We start from the raw sequence: 13,965 nt of genomic DNA, 5'->3' as shown, positions 1-13,965 counted from the left end.
GTGATGCAGTTTCCAACTATAGACCTTGTCAGCGTTTTCACTCGAATTATCCAAAACTTCTGACGCGTATGAACAACTGTTGCGTTTACACCTGAATGTAACAGTCGCTGATGACTGTCAAGTACGATTAACCTCGAAAGAAGGTTTTTGTAAGGCAAAATTGATTGAAATTTGGCAGATTCATTCAAGCAATCTGCTGCTACTAGACGTCCACCAACCTTTAAAACTCTTTCCTCATCTATGAAGGGATAAAGTTGAAGGATTCTCGATTTTCGGCTTATGCTTTGGCTTTTCTGCAATTTGTCTATTTCATCAATATAGTTTTGCTTCTGCACATCTCTAACAAGCATATTTAATGCTTGTCGCTTGAATTCTTTTCTCTCGATTGGCTTTTTAAGCAAAATGTAAGCAAACTTTAGGACTTGCTTTGCTACTCTTATTGCTTTGTCGAGACTTCCGTAACGTTCAATAGGGAATAATTGGTCGATTTGGTGATTCGACTGCTGTATGTTTTGATCATTGAGCGGGTCGTTTTCCTCCCCCAGAGGTTCGGGAACAGTGCCCGAATCTATTGTTAATATTTGGCCCCGCACTACTTCCTTCTTTACTTCTATAGACTGAAGAATTTCTGGTTGTTTTGGGATAGTCAGCTTTCCATCAGAGAGCCATTGTGGGCCTTCCCACCACATTCTAAAGGATGAAAGCTGTTTTGCTGGCACCGGGCGCGTAGTATGATCGGCTGGATTTTCTTCTGTCGGCACCTATCTCCATTTTTCTGGTTGAATTATTTGTTGGACTTTGGCCACACGGTTAGCTATCAATGTTGAGAATCAGCTAGGGGTAGAATTAATCCAAGCTAAGGCAACTGTTGAATCGCTCCAAGCATATATTTCAGTTGTAAATCCATTTTTGTTTACCGTTTTCTGAAATGTTTGTATCATCTGCGCTCCTAGAACCATTGAGCACAGTCCAAGTCTTGGTATGCGGAGTGTTTTTCTGGGCCTAATCTGGACTTGAAACACAGCAAGGTAGACTTGGTCTGAGATGCTCCCAGTGATCTGACATATATAGCAGCTCCGTACGCTTTTTCAGAAGCATCGCAAAATAAGTGAAGTTGTATTTTTTCAATAGCGAAGTTGGCCACAAAGCGTGGTATACGTAGCTCAGATTGATGATGTAATCCAATCATCCAAGCTTTAAATTGGTCAGCTATGGTTGCCCCAACATCATCATCCCATCCAATTTCATGTTCCCAAGTCATTTGGAAAAGAATTTTGCATTGAAGCGCTACTGGTGTTAGGAGACCGATAGGGTCAAATATTTTACCCATATTGCTAGATATTGCTCTTCTGGTGGTTATATGTACATTTTCAGGATGGGGCAAGTTTCTGTTAACTGAATCTATCAACATTCTTTTGTTAGATGAAGCAAGTTGATTTTTTACCTTCTATATTTTGACCAGTTTTTTTATTCGGCTGCGGCTTCGGCGTTCTTTTGTCGAACATACGTTTGTTGGACCTAGAATCTTTTTGATCGAAAAGTATCGGGCATGGTTCAGTTTTCGAATGGTATTGTTTTTCACCAAATTTTTCATTTTTTGCAAAAATTTTGTCCTCAAACGTGACCACTAATGTTTGTTTTTCGGTTCTTTGGTTTTCTGTGTTTGAGTAGTTATTTTCAGTTTCTGAAAGCTCGGATGACTTCGGGCAGCTATCAGTGTCTGAGACAACATCTCGAAAATCGCCAATGGGCGTTTTTTGCAGATTTTTGTCGACACCAGTTTTGACCGTTTTTTCGCCTTTTTGTGGGATTTTTGATGTTTTTTCTTGATTAAACCCTGTTACAAAATTACATTGCATTAATCGGGCAAACATGGGGAGTTGCATGATTAAAAGCGTGGGAGTCCAATAAATGGATTTCCTTTAGTTTTTTACAGTCAAAGTTGACCACTAATTGTGGAAAATCCGATTTTTGAAGCTCGTCAAGTTCGACTGATGGACACTCAATAACTGTTTCTTCGTGTTCGGGCAGATTCATTGTAACAACGCTGCACTGACTTTGGGGTCTATTGAAGTAGAAAAAGTCGGTTTTGGGCTGCCAGTTGAGACCAAGGGTTTTGATGGTGTGGTCATGTTCACCGATGAAAATATCTTTGTTTTCTTGTAGCTCCGGGGAAATGGCTTCCATAACCTCATGTGAGTTGCTTGCCCACTTGCGAATAGACATCCCAATGAGTTCTAGAGTAGTTGCAATGTCTTTGAACAGGCCAATGACTTGCTCTTGTGTGTCACCGCCACCAAGAAGGTCATCAACATAAAATGAGTTGAGTAATGAATTTTTGCAATGAATTGATGGAGCATCTTTTGCTGTATCACGTAGTGCCCTGATGGCGTGGTATGAGCTAGAAGAAACGAAGTATATGACTCGTGTCATACGGTACTTCTTTATTGGTTGCTTTTGACTACTTCGCCAATACATCTGATGAAAGTTACGGTCCTTTTCGTTTAGTTCGATTTGGCGGTACATTTTTGTGATATCACCTGATGCCATGGAGACAAAATTGAATCAGTATCTCAAAAAGGTCGGGCTGCTGTTTTGGACCAACCAGGAGGCAATCGTTGAGACTTCTTCCGTTCGTTGTTTTTGCTGATGCGTTGAAAACTGCTCTGCATTTTGTAGTCGTAGAGCTTGATTTCCATACTGCGTGATGTGGCATCCATACTGCATGATGTGACATCACAAAGTGTTTCTCGGGTGGCAGCTTACTGTCGCTTTCAGGCACTGGTTCTAAATGTCCTGTCTCAATCAACTCTTGAAAGAAATCTGTGTATTGAGTTTGGGCATCTGCGTTTCGTGAAAGCTTGTTTTCGTTACCCAAAAATTGTCTGAGGGCTGTTCGAGATGATTCTCCAATGTCGGGCAACCATTCCTGACTGTCTGTATCAAAAATGGCTTCATGTTGGTCAATTGGTAGTCGAACTTGAGGCCTTCCATTTTGGCCATATGTTGCTGTCGTGTCATAGTGATTAATGCACGCCAATTCTTTGGGAGTGAACATGGCTGGGGGAAGTGCTGGAACATCTTCGATTTCCCAAAATTTGGCAAAGGACTTGATTTCGTTGTCAAGGAGGCATATTGCATTCGAATTTACATTAGGTTTATTTGCTGATTCTAGGTTAGCTAATGCTGAAACTGTCCAGCCTAGCGTAGTTTCTGTGAGGCATAAGGAACCTTGTTTCAGTATTCGTCCTTTTATTATGTGTATGCAGAAATACCAAGTAGTATGTCTATGTCGCCTGGTTGCCAAAATTGATCATCAGCCAAATTGTAATTGACCAAGTCTGCGTAGTCAGTCTCTGAAAGGGGCTAATTTGGATTTTCACTGGCTGTAATTGTCTCCAGCACTACGCAGTTGAGAGTAATATTTTCCCCTGTTTTGGGAATAATTTCAAGTTTGAGAGAACCATCAACTGGCATTGAGTCTTTCTGATTGACCCCTATGATTCTTTCATTGGAAGGTTTTGGTTCTAATCCCAGTGTCTTGCAGGCTTTCGCTGTAACTGCATTGATATGAGCTCCTGTGTCTAACAAAGCTCTTAGATTGTGTATTTGATTGTTTCTACCAATTACTTGAACACGAGCAGTTGGCAAAATAGTCATTTGGGAAGATTTTTGAGTCAAAATACAAGCATGTGTGCCTAGTGTAGCATTGAAAGCCACATGTAAAAATGTATGATGCTTACCCTGACATGTTTTGCATCTAGACTGTGACGAACATTGGTCACTTTCGTGATTGAATCTCAAACAATTTTGACAGGACTTACTGGCGGCTATGGCAGACTGCTTATCTTTCGCTGAAAGGTCCCTGAATTTTGAGCAAGCCCACGGAGCATGGCATTTCTTGCATTTAGTCACGACACACGGATGTTTGAAGCCTTGCATCGATCGCTCATCCCGTCCAGTGACGTGCAGTTGTTTTGGGGGAATGGGATCGTTTAGCATTTCCATCGATCTTACTCTGTTGTCAAGAAAGGTCATCAGTTCGTCAAATTTAAGACATTCAGTGCCTTCATTTCTGAGTTCCCATGCTTTCTGAGAGTCAACATCCAATTTTGTGAAAAGAAGATAGTGCCACATGTCGTTATCAACTTGTCGGCCAAGTGAGTGAATCGACTGAGTTACTTCATTGAAAGTACTGTGTAGCAGACGGGGTTGGTATTTGCTTTCTCCTCTCACAGGCTTGAAATCAACAGCCCTAGCTTGCAATGTGCGTAGAATTATGCGATCGTTTTTGTATCGCTGCTCTAGTAGATTTCTTGCAGTCTTGTAGTTGCTGTCAGTTGATGATAGGCTTTTTATTAGTTTTTCAGGGGGGCCTGATAAGCAACTTTTTAGATAAACAAGTCGCTGGCTGTTTGACAATTTTGTGTTGAGGTGCACGGCTGTATCGAATTGATCGATAAAGGCTATCCAGTCAGTGAATTTGCCATCAAATTTGGGTAGCTGTATCTGTGGTAGATTTGCAACATGCGGCTGGTGCTGTGTTGCATCTCCGAAAGACGTATTCATAGTCACGTTTTCGTCCACCTTTTGCAGCTCAAATTTGTCTATGGCTTTTCCCATTTGAAATAGTTTCTTGCGGACTACTGTGCGCTTGTCTTGAACCAGATCGAATTCTGTATCGTACTGATCCTCCTGCACTGTTTCCAAATAGGATTCGTCTAGTTGCTGTTGGATTTTGAAGCATTCAGTAGCTTCGGAGAGGGCCAATCTGAGCTCGTCTTCGTTAAATGGCTGGCTAAGTCTATCCCATTCATCAAAGATCTGGTTGAGCTGTCGTGAATTGGCACGCCTCCTTCTGGAACTTGTCTCTGTAGACGCTGCTTGGCTCATTTTGTCGGCGGACCAGAATAATGTACGTTCGCGATAGCTGTTTACTATGTAAATAAAGGATTGAATTAAATATTGAATTGAATGGCTTGTGAATCAAGAGAAATTAGTAGCTAAACAAAGCGAGTGAATTTTAAGCGGGAAATTTTGCGTGTGTTTACACAATTGAACAAAATCAGGCTTAGCGAGTAACATCAAAAGTCATTACATGAGTTGAGTAATTTATATGTTTATACACAATAATAGCCTCAGCTATTCGTTCGCGGCTAATAATATAACAGAATTTAAGTGTTAGCACCAGGGGAGCTTAGTCCCAAGTGCCATGGATTCACAGGTTCGGTTTGAGTTTCAGAATTTTTCGTCAGTTTTGACAGAGGCACAAGAGCCTCCATGTAAAGATATCATCCACTTCGAAGCTTTTATCGAAGTAGTTGCTGTACACTCTTTTGAGTTTCTGTTTTCGGCTTTTCATTCCGTCCACATTTTTTCCCAGTGCCCTGGATTTGCTACGTAAACTTCTCTCGTCCAAAAATCGCTCTCCTCCAGATCGGGTTTCCTATGGGTTGTCACCGTTGATTTGCACAAAATTCTCCCGTTGGATTTCATATCTGCCTTTGATGATGTCCATGAAGACGAGCAGGACGCGGAATTCGTGTTAAAGAGATAGTGAAAGTAGAGAAAACTTGGTCACAGTCTTTGTATTCTGGCTGGTTTGTTGATAAAATCCACTTCGTCGCTTTCATTTGTATACTTCCAATTTTTCTTAGGTCTTGCTTGCCTTCCACAGAATTGCACCTTACGAAATCATAAAACTATGCAGTTCCTATAAAAAATTTTCTGCGATTGCCAGCTCGTTCCAGCTATTATATTTCTGATCGCAAAAAAAGATCCGACGGCTTTTTCATATCTGTCTGCATTTGGGTACCATGAGATAGGAGCTTTGCAATAATTCACAAGTAATTTTCCTTATCCCGACGGTCAAGTAGCTGGTTATTCAATTTGATGCTGCAAAGGCCCTTTAGGATGAGGACTTTGCACTTGTCCAGGTTTAGTCATGTTCGAGTTGCACAGTTTTCAGACTCCATAGGTCGAATGATCTTGTAGTCATCTGCGTATCCAAAGCCTTTTGCAATACGTGACTGTGTAGATCATTTATGACAATGTTAAAGAAGGGTCCGAGTACCAATCCTTTTGGTACTCCACTCTTGACTTCCAGTTCGGATGAGGTAGAATTTCCCACTTTGTGATCCACCCATAAGGTAGAATTCGAGTAGGTCTAACACCTCCTGTCTACTTAGTTCCTAAGTTTCTCGAGCAGCTTTTCATCACAAACTCTGCGGAAGATTTTTTCAAATTCAAGATAGAGTTTTGCAAGTTGTTGTCTCCGCATTTGTAGGGGCACGATGTTGTTTTTCTTCCAAACTGGAGAAAATTACAGCTTTAGGGAGAAAATAGATTTCGTTCTACTCCATCCCTCTTTCAGTTTATCAAAGTATCGAAAAAAGAACTCGGAGACATTACACCAAATTACCAGTACAATTTTGTAAGCAAAATAGCGAATAAATGATTGGTCACTAGCTCAGATATCACTTTTTCTAGTGCAGCGCATCTATCAATCTGACATTCAGAGAACGCCGCCCATTAGAACTAAACAGAATACTCGCTCGTTCTGTAAATGGCACAGAATGTTCCTACATTCGAATTAGGAAGGATAAGATATATCGTATCAATATCTAAAAGGTTATCGCAGAATAAATTTCCCAACCCCAAAAAATGTTTTTTATCAAGCTGCTACAAAGGTCAATATTAATTAGCTGGAGCTTGAAAAAAAGAGAAATTAATATTTGATTTTGCAGAGGACTCCAAAGTCTAGGTAACCTTCAATTTACTTACTTGCACATACTTAGTTGTACAATACTTAGTTGCAGAATACTTAAATGCAGAATACTTAGTTGCACTTAACTTATTGATAAAGGTTATCTACAGAGTTTTTCTCAAACATATTTTTTAAAAAATAAAATAAACAATTTAGGTTTCGTTTCGACTAGCATTATTGGTGGTTTTGACTTTGCTTCATCAGTGTTTGTTTGTAACTCAATGAAAAATTGATTGCTAGCGTCAAATTCAAACTTTTAAAACGGTCTTTTTTTCCCAGGATGGAGAAAAAATTCGGCAAACTAAGCTAAAGAAATCACCGAAAACTTTTGAAAATTTTAAAGTTGGCATGTTTTTCTATAAATACCAGCCCCAAGTCATCGACAAAAAATGCTTCGCTCACCTGTATCCATTCAAGCACTTCATTTCAACTTATTCGCAGCGATGAGAAATGTACAAGACTGGAAGCTCAAACGATTGTTTTGCCATAATTAATTCGATTAGCTTACGTAATCAAGGCAAAAAAATTGTCTTCACTTTTCTGAAGTTTTTTTGTAGTAACGTCTCTTTAAAAATGTTTTAGTTAAAACAAACAAAACAAAAAGCATTCAAAGTCAAAATGAATTTAGGTTAAAAGGATTTTTTCCATTTCTTCCCCCTGGCTTAGTGGGTGCATACTTTTTGCACCCCAAAAAGCAGGTGCAAAATTTTTAAATAACGTTCTACTGATAAACCTAAATAAACTGGAGTAGGTTGCTGCCCTACTTTGATTTTAATACTCCCTGAACTATTTAATAATTTGACAGTAAATTGACCTTAAAGTTATCAAAATGTTTGCAGAGTTCTGTAAAAAGTCTGCGCCAAAAAACGGAATAAATTATGTGAAATATAAACTAAGTAAAGGCTGACTGAGCACAAGAAGCTACCCCTAACTACTGATTCTTGCGGCTGTTTTATTGATTGACACAATTTTGAAACAATGAACTTCAAGTGGCCTAAAGCCTGATCGGAATTTTTTTTAAAAATGATCGAAAAATTTCTGGTCAATTCTTATTCTTATCTCACTGTAGCCCAAATTTAACGCAATTCATAGTTTTGTTTCAGGTTCGCTTTGAAAAAATGATTCTTTTCAAAATTATCAACAATTAACCAACAAGAGAGATCTCAAATAATTTTCTTTCTGATTCTCGGGACTACAAAATCTGGAATTGAAGGAGCATTTGATAAAAATTTGGTTAGGAGGGGTGCGAAACGTTCAAAAATTCATTAAAATCACCGAAAGTTGGCTGAACATTTCTCAAAAACGCTATTTATTGCGTGTTTTCTCCTAGATGGAGACATTGAGAAACTAGTAAGATATATTTTTCTCTTAGGGTACCCTTAAAAACAGCTAGTTGTCTGGATGAATTGAATTTTAAGCATTCATTAGCTAAAATTGGCCAAAAATAAGGCTAAATTGCATTAAATTTTGGATAAAAATTGTTGCCAAATTTTTATAAAAAGCAAAATTCTAGAAGAGAGCTTCAAATTGATGCATATTTTGGTCTGGTATACCCTCAAACGAAGTCAAAAACAGTCCTAACAAAAAAAGAGGCTGGCATAAAGTTTTTTCAAAGAAAGTGGGAAGTAATTGAAACAGTTGAAATTTGATAATGACTTTGTCCTTTTATACAGAACTCCAATACAATTTTGCAATTACTGAATAAATTTAGAACCATTATGACCATGATCCCAATCTACTCTCGAAGTTTTTGATTGTTATGTTGTCTTCAAAGTCAGGTAACATTGTGAAACAGGGCTATTTGTTTAACAGTGAAAAGATCTTAGCAAAAAAAATAAATTCAAATATAGATATTCAGATCAAATCAAAAAAACCTCATCATGGACGATAAACAAAATTTCCAATTATCAAATTTTAAACAAATAAGTTCATGTCGAAAATTCGAATATCTAAAAGTTCATTCTTTAGCCATCGCAAAATTCACATCATCAACGCTGGTGTTCAAAATAACCTTTTGGTTCAGACCGAACTTACAACCTTCGAAGACAATCAGTTTCATAGCGTCCAAATTCGCCGCCAACCGGAGCATAACTGTCGCCTCTAACGGGATCTGGCCCTCCAAATTACAAATCGTTCTATACTGTTTGTAAACATTGATCATTTGCGCTTCTTCCAAACCGCATTTTCTGAACTCACTGACGATAGATTTCAAAAATAACTTTTCATGAACACTGCATTTCTTCAAAGCTGTCATTTTCTTTGACGAAAACATTTCGTTGAACGCTTCTGTGATGTGTTTGATGTCTACAATTTTGCATTTTGAGGTTTGTGCAATTTCAGTAGCTCGTCGGCAGATGTCTAACGATCTTCTGGCATCACCAGAAAGAGCCGACATTTTCCTGGCCGCAAATTCTACAGCGGGTTCTGCGAAGACTCCACTTGATTGTACACGGGATGAAATAATTTGCTAAAAATACAAAGCTAAAGAGTAAACGACAAGACTGCAAGAGTAGTTACATAAGAATTATAACACGGTTGCTATCAAACTCCCAGGCGAAGCCTAGTAGTTCAATTACTTTCAGGGGGCGATAAAAAAGAGTGGTGTTATTTTTAATCAACTCTCGTCACGATTGCAACAAATGTTTTGTTTACGTCACTTGATTAAACTACTTTTTCTGCGACTCTCCACATAGCAACAGCTGCGTGGAAAAAGTTCCGGAAAAATGTAAACTAAACCCAAAGTAGCTTTGCCACTGCTTCAAGATTTCTTTCGAATCGAGCAAACAAGTTATTTCAGCTGTCAGTTATACTAATGTTGTTCACGCAACGACAATTGATTAAAGATACAGAACACAAAGCAGACTTCCTATTCCGATATAGAAATTTGTTTTTGCTGAAGAAAAACACTAAAATATTTCCTTCCCTCATTTCATATGAGGAAGTCACAATAAACTCTAACTTCTGGGTTTAAAAAAAGTTCCCTCCATTTTTCAATTTATATGGATAAAGAACTGTTATTGTTTCTGATTTGCAAGAGATTGATAATAACGGCAAATTGATTTTTTAACCAAAGCTCCGTTTCGGAAAATTAATTTAAAACTACCCTCTACCCTAACTCAAAGTTGAAAAGGGTGGTATCCGGTATTAAAAAAAATAGATGAATTTATTTATCAATCATATTCAAGTTATTCAATAAATTTTTGTCTACTGTTTTATTAACAAAATTATTTAGATTTCATAAAACTACCTTTTGATGTCCACCCCCCCCCCATTTCCCCATGCTATGATAAGCCACTTATTTTACACCCCACATCACAGCTGGTAATCACCTGACTAGGACCACTGGGACCTATTGATGACCTGTCGAGTAGATTTTATGTTGAGCTTAAAAAATTTTTGAGTTACAAACGTGTCCATTCTCCTTGAGAATAACATATTCTTTTTATTATTATTCACCAAAAACGAAAAGGACAGAGAACAACATTTCTGCAAACTTCAGTGTTACATACCTTCAGCTGTCCATGCGTATATGGTTGAAAAACAACCCTCGTCATCCCCAAACGACTGGAAACCCGTTTCATCATGACTCGTTCCGGAAGATCCATGGTATTAGCGATACACACAATGATCAATTTTGATTGCGCCTTGCTAGATGGCCATTCAAACAGGTTGTACAAAATATCCTGCTTGTTTGTCAATAACAAATCCAACTCGTCAACAAGCAACACAACAGGTCTCCGATTGGTCGACTGTTCGCGTAAAAACGTATCCTCTAACGCAGCTAAAGATGCATCGACTCCAAGATGAATTCCTCTAAATTGGTACCAAATTTCTGAGTAAACTTGCTGGGGTGCCGTGAGTTTCATTCCATTAACTTCGATGTATTTAAATGAGGGCACTTCCTTCTCTTTCGAGAGCTCGTTCAAATAACTGAAAGTGAAACACATTGTTGAAATTAAATGCAATAAAATTTTCATAAAGGAAGTGTAGGACAGGAATTTACTTACCACTCAAATCAACCTACTTAAATTAAATCAGAACATACCCAATCAAATCAAATCAAATCAAATCATTGAATCGGACAGAACCTAAACCCAGGTACCAAAAACACGAGCCCAGCAACATTCCGTTGAATTACGAATGTTTGCCCAATAAACTTTGATTTGAACTGACAAATATTAATAACAGGTGATAAAATATACTGTGTTATCGGCTAAAAAGATTGAATTAACAAGAGAGCTTACACTCTACGAGTGCAATTCGGGATTAATCACCCAATGAATTCTCACTATAATTGACTATCACATGCAGATCGATTTATAATGCATAACCTACCTGATTACTTCTAGAACAGTAGCAGTTTTCCCAGTTCCAGGGGTTCCAGAAACATACATACATCCGCTGGTTCCACTGCTAAGGTGATCATGAACGAATGAAAAAATGTTTCCGAATTCCACCTCTCGGCAAGGAAGCTCTAGCGGCACCGAGGAAACCTGCAACATTGCTAATGCTTGATCAAATCCACTGTTGAGACTGCAAATTCTTTCCAGTTCCAAAGATAGCGGTGCTCTGTAGCTTAGTAAATTCGCATGTGGCTTAGATCCAATTTGACTAGGCACAGCTTTTTTCAGAGATACTTTCGGTTTTACTGCAGGCTTTTTATCTCTCGAGGATTTTCCTTTAACAAGTTCCGGAGATTCGTCGCCACCGTCAGAGTTTGGACTTGATGAAGGGCTGTTTTCTGGCAATTCCTCCAAATCGCTGGAATCCGAATCACTGTCGTCTGAAACTGGGCTTTTGAACTCTGAATCTCGCCATTCCTCCGTAGAATTAGCAGTTTTGGCTTTCTTGGCTGGTGATACATTCTCTTTTTCTGCTTCACAGTAATTCAAAATTTTCTTGCAGCTTCGGGGAGTTTTTCGAAGATTCATTTGTTCTCGTTTTTCCTGGAGTTGAGCAACAGACAGCTTCGGCGTGGTGGGCTTCAGCGATTTCAAGGCTGTCAATCTACCCTTCGAGAACATGAACCTTGTATAGTAGAAATGACCCTTCATTTGGGACTCAGGGTCGACAATGCAGATATGTCGAACAGGAGCAACATTTTTCACATCCGAAAGGTAGAGTTCAATCACACCCTGATCAGCAAGTTTGACAATTTCTCTTATAACTGGCTGAACACCAAAAACTTTGAAAGCCTCGATTATTTCATAAGAGTGATTTGCTGGAACGTATAGAGACCCTTCTAACTTCACTAAATTCTCCTTTCTAAAAATACGTTCGATTTTGATGTATTCGTTTTTTCTACTTTTGGATGTAACAAATCTTCCCGCACATAGTCGCTCGCCTCCTGGCATGTTACACGCCCTCATTTCTTCAACAACAGACATTACAGGGCGAACTTTAAAACAATAATTTCTAAAACCCGTAATACAGAATTAACTAACAATGAACTTTCAGATAGATGACAATATAAATAGATACTGCAAATGAAACAGCAAATAAAATCGTTATGGATGTTTTTGACAAATCAATTTTATGAAGCACTTTTTGAGACGCATTTTTATCATTGTAATATCAGGACCTGATAGAAAACCTTTTCATTGATAACTATTGCTTTAGAAGGCACTTCCTATCAAGCAAGCACAATGACTTCATTTTGAGAGAAATTACGAGATATACCCTTAAGTGATAAATGACACCAACAAAACTCATTAAAACACTTTTCCTTTCTAAGCCCCTTCTCACTAAACCATAGTATTAGTCAAATAAGAGAAAAACTCTCAAAAAATATCTCCAGATCATAACCTTAACAATAAGCTCAAAATGGGGTCACAAATTATGCAAAAATGCAATCAATAATACCGATACTTTTTGCTCCAGAGAGCACGATAATGAACCTCCTGAATGTAGATTTTATAGATACGCTTTTATTTCAAAAATCAAGGGCGAGCGCAAAAAAATCAGAAGCTGGGCGATCTTGTCCTATATGAGTCAAAAAATTATACGAAATTTTATCAAATAATTATCAATAATAAACTGAATCAAATTGTGCGAAATCATTTTTAGGAGCTACATCAAGGGCTAATCATGCAGTTTTCCTCTCACCAAATGGAAACACTATAGAAGCGCTTTGTTGTAAAGCAACTGTTCCAACACGTACGTTTCGTTTGCACTGGAAAAAGGCCGTCCTGGAATCAAAAAGGACAGAATTTTTGAATATTTAGCTATAAACAGATGCTGTCACACACAATCATACAAGCACACGAAAACTCATACATCCCCTCAACGACGTGCTTAAACAAACACGCAAGGACACGCCACATATCAAAAAATTGGAATTTTTAACTTTGAATATACAAAATTTTGTATAACTATTTTTTTCATGAAACCAAGTCCAAGTGTAGCTAAAAAACTTTCATCGGCGCAGCACAAATCTAAAATACGACAATTTAAAGTATTCATAAAGAAATGCCCACAAATGGCGGGGATGGGGCAATTGTACACCGTAGACCAATATTTAAATTGAAAAAAAGCTCCCAATTTGAACGCACTTTTCAATTGACATTAAAAACGAAACTTCCGTCATTTCCATTAAACTGCCTAAAATTCCGAATCCAAGCAACTCAGATCACGTAAAAAATCAAGAGTGATAAACTCAATCTAAAACTCAAATGCTCAGACGAAAAATAAAACCAGCGAAAAATCCCCTAACACGAACGTTGTTTTAGAGGAATTAAAAGCTATTTAACGATGTTTTTTGATCATTTTAAAATGATAAACTATTCAAAAGGTATATAATATATATCCCCACAAACAATTAGACATCTCATGCCAAATCAAAAGAATGCAGCAAAAAACAGATGATTGAATAAAAAGAAGAACGGTTTAACTATTTTGCTACTTCAAAGTAACTCTTTAACTTTAGCAAAATGTATAGGAAAAATCGGATCTTTTCCGTTTGTGCCCTGTATATGGTTTACACCATCCCCCCCCCCGACGCACTGTCTATATTTTTACATAATGATGGACTACGTAAGGACACGTGCTTTGTATCTTGGGGTTGCATGACGTACAGGGGGGGGGGGGGGGGGGGGGAGGGAGGCACAAACGAAAGATCCCAAAAACCTTACATTTCTTAAAAATCAAAACCGTATACTTTCTTTATTCGCACTTGGATTGGAGCTATTTTGCGTTGAATC

At 38.1% G+C, this 13,965-nt stretch overlaps 2 protein-coding genes across 2 annotated transcripts; both read right to left on the bottom strand.

Annotated features, from left to right (window-relative positions):
* Positions 1–3,366: 3,366 nt before the first annotated feature.
* LOC142350501 (uncharacterized) lies at positions 3,367–4,893 on the bottom strand. The gene has a single exon (XM_075402352.1). It carries the CDS (start codon positions 4,891–4,893, stop codon positions 3,367–3,369), a length of 1,527 nt encoding a protein of 508 aa, XP_075258467.1.
* Positions 4,894–8,588: 3,695 nt separating this feature from the next.
* Positions 8,589–13,700, bottom strand: LOC142351244 (origin recognition complex subunit 1-like). The gene is made up of 3 exons (XM_075403390.1): positions 11,102–13,700; positions 10,276–10,696; positions 8,589–9,233 (listed from the first exon to the last, which is right to left on the bottom strand). Exons 1-3 carry the CDS (start codon positions 12,151–12,153, stop codon positions 8,724–8,726), a joined length of 1,983 nt encoding a protein of 660 aa, XP_075259505.1. The 5' UTR covers positions 12,154–13,700; the 3' UTR covers positions 8,589–8,723.
* Positions 13,701–13,965: the final 265 nt, after the last annotated feature.

The sequence above is a fragment of the Convolutriloba macropyga genome, chromosome 12 (assembly GCF_964194025.1).
Source record: "Convolutriloba macropyga chromosome 12, txConMacr16.3, whole genome shotgun sequence".
Taxonomy (NCBI): Eukaryota; Metazoa; Xenacoelomorpha; order Acoela; family Convolutidae; genus Convolutriloba; species Convolutriloba macropyga.
This window is presented reverse-complemented; position numbering and strand designations above follow the sequence as displayed.

What these genes read in the sequence shown, in the direction of transcription:
- LOC142351244 (XM_075403390.1), bottom strand. Translation starts at nt 12,153, where the DNA reads ATGTCTGTTGTTGAAGAAATGAGGGCGTGTAACATGCCAGGAGGCGAG. An exon ending in ACTGTTCTAGAAGTAATCAG is followed by an intron (nt 10,697 to 11,101) that starts GTAGGTTATGCA and finishes TTTCACTTTCAG; the next exon opens with TTATTTGAACGAGCTCTCGA. An exon ending in ATACGCATGGACAGCTGAAG is followed by an intron (nt 9,234 to 10,275) that starts GTATGTAACACT and finishes TTGTATTTTTAG; the next exon opens with CAAATTATTTCATCCCGTGT.
- LOC142350501 (XM_075402352.1), bottom strand. Translation starts at nt 4,893, where the DNA reads ATGAGCCAAGCAGCGTCTACAGAGACAAGTTCCAGAAGGAGGCGTGCC.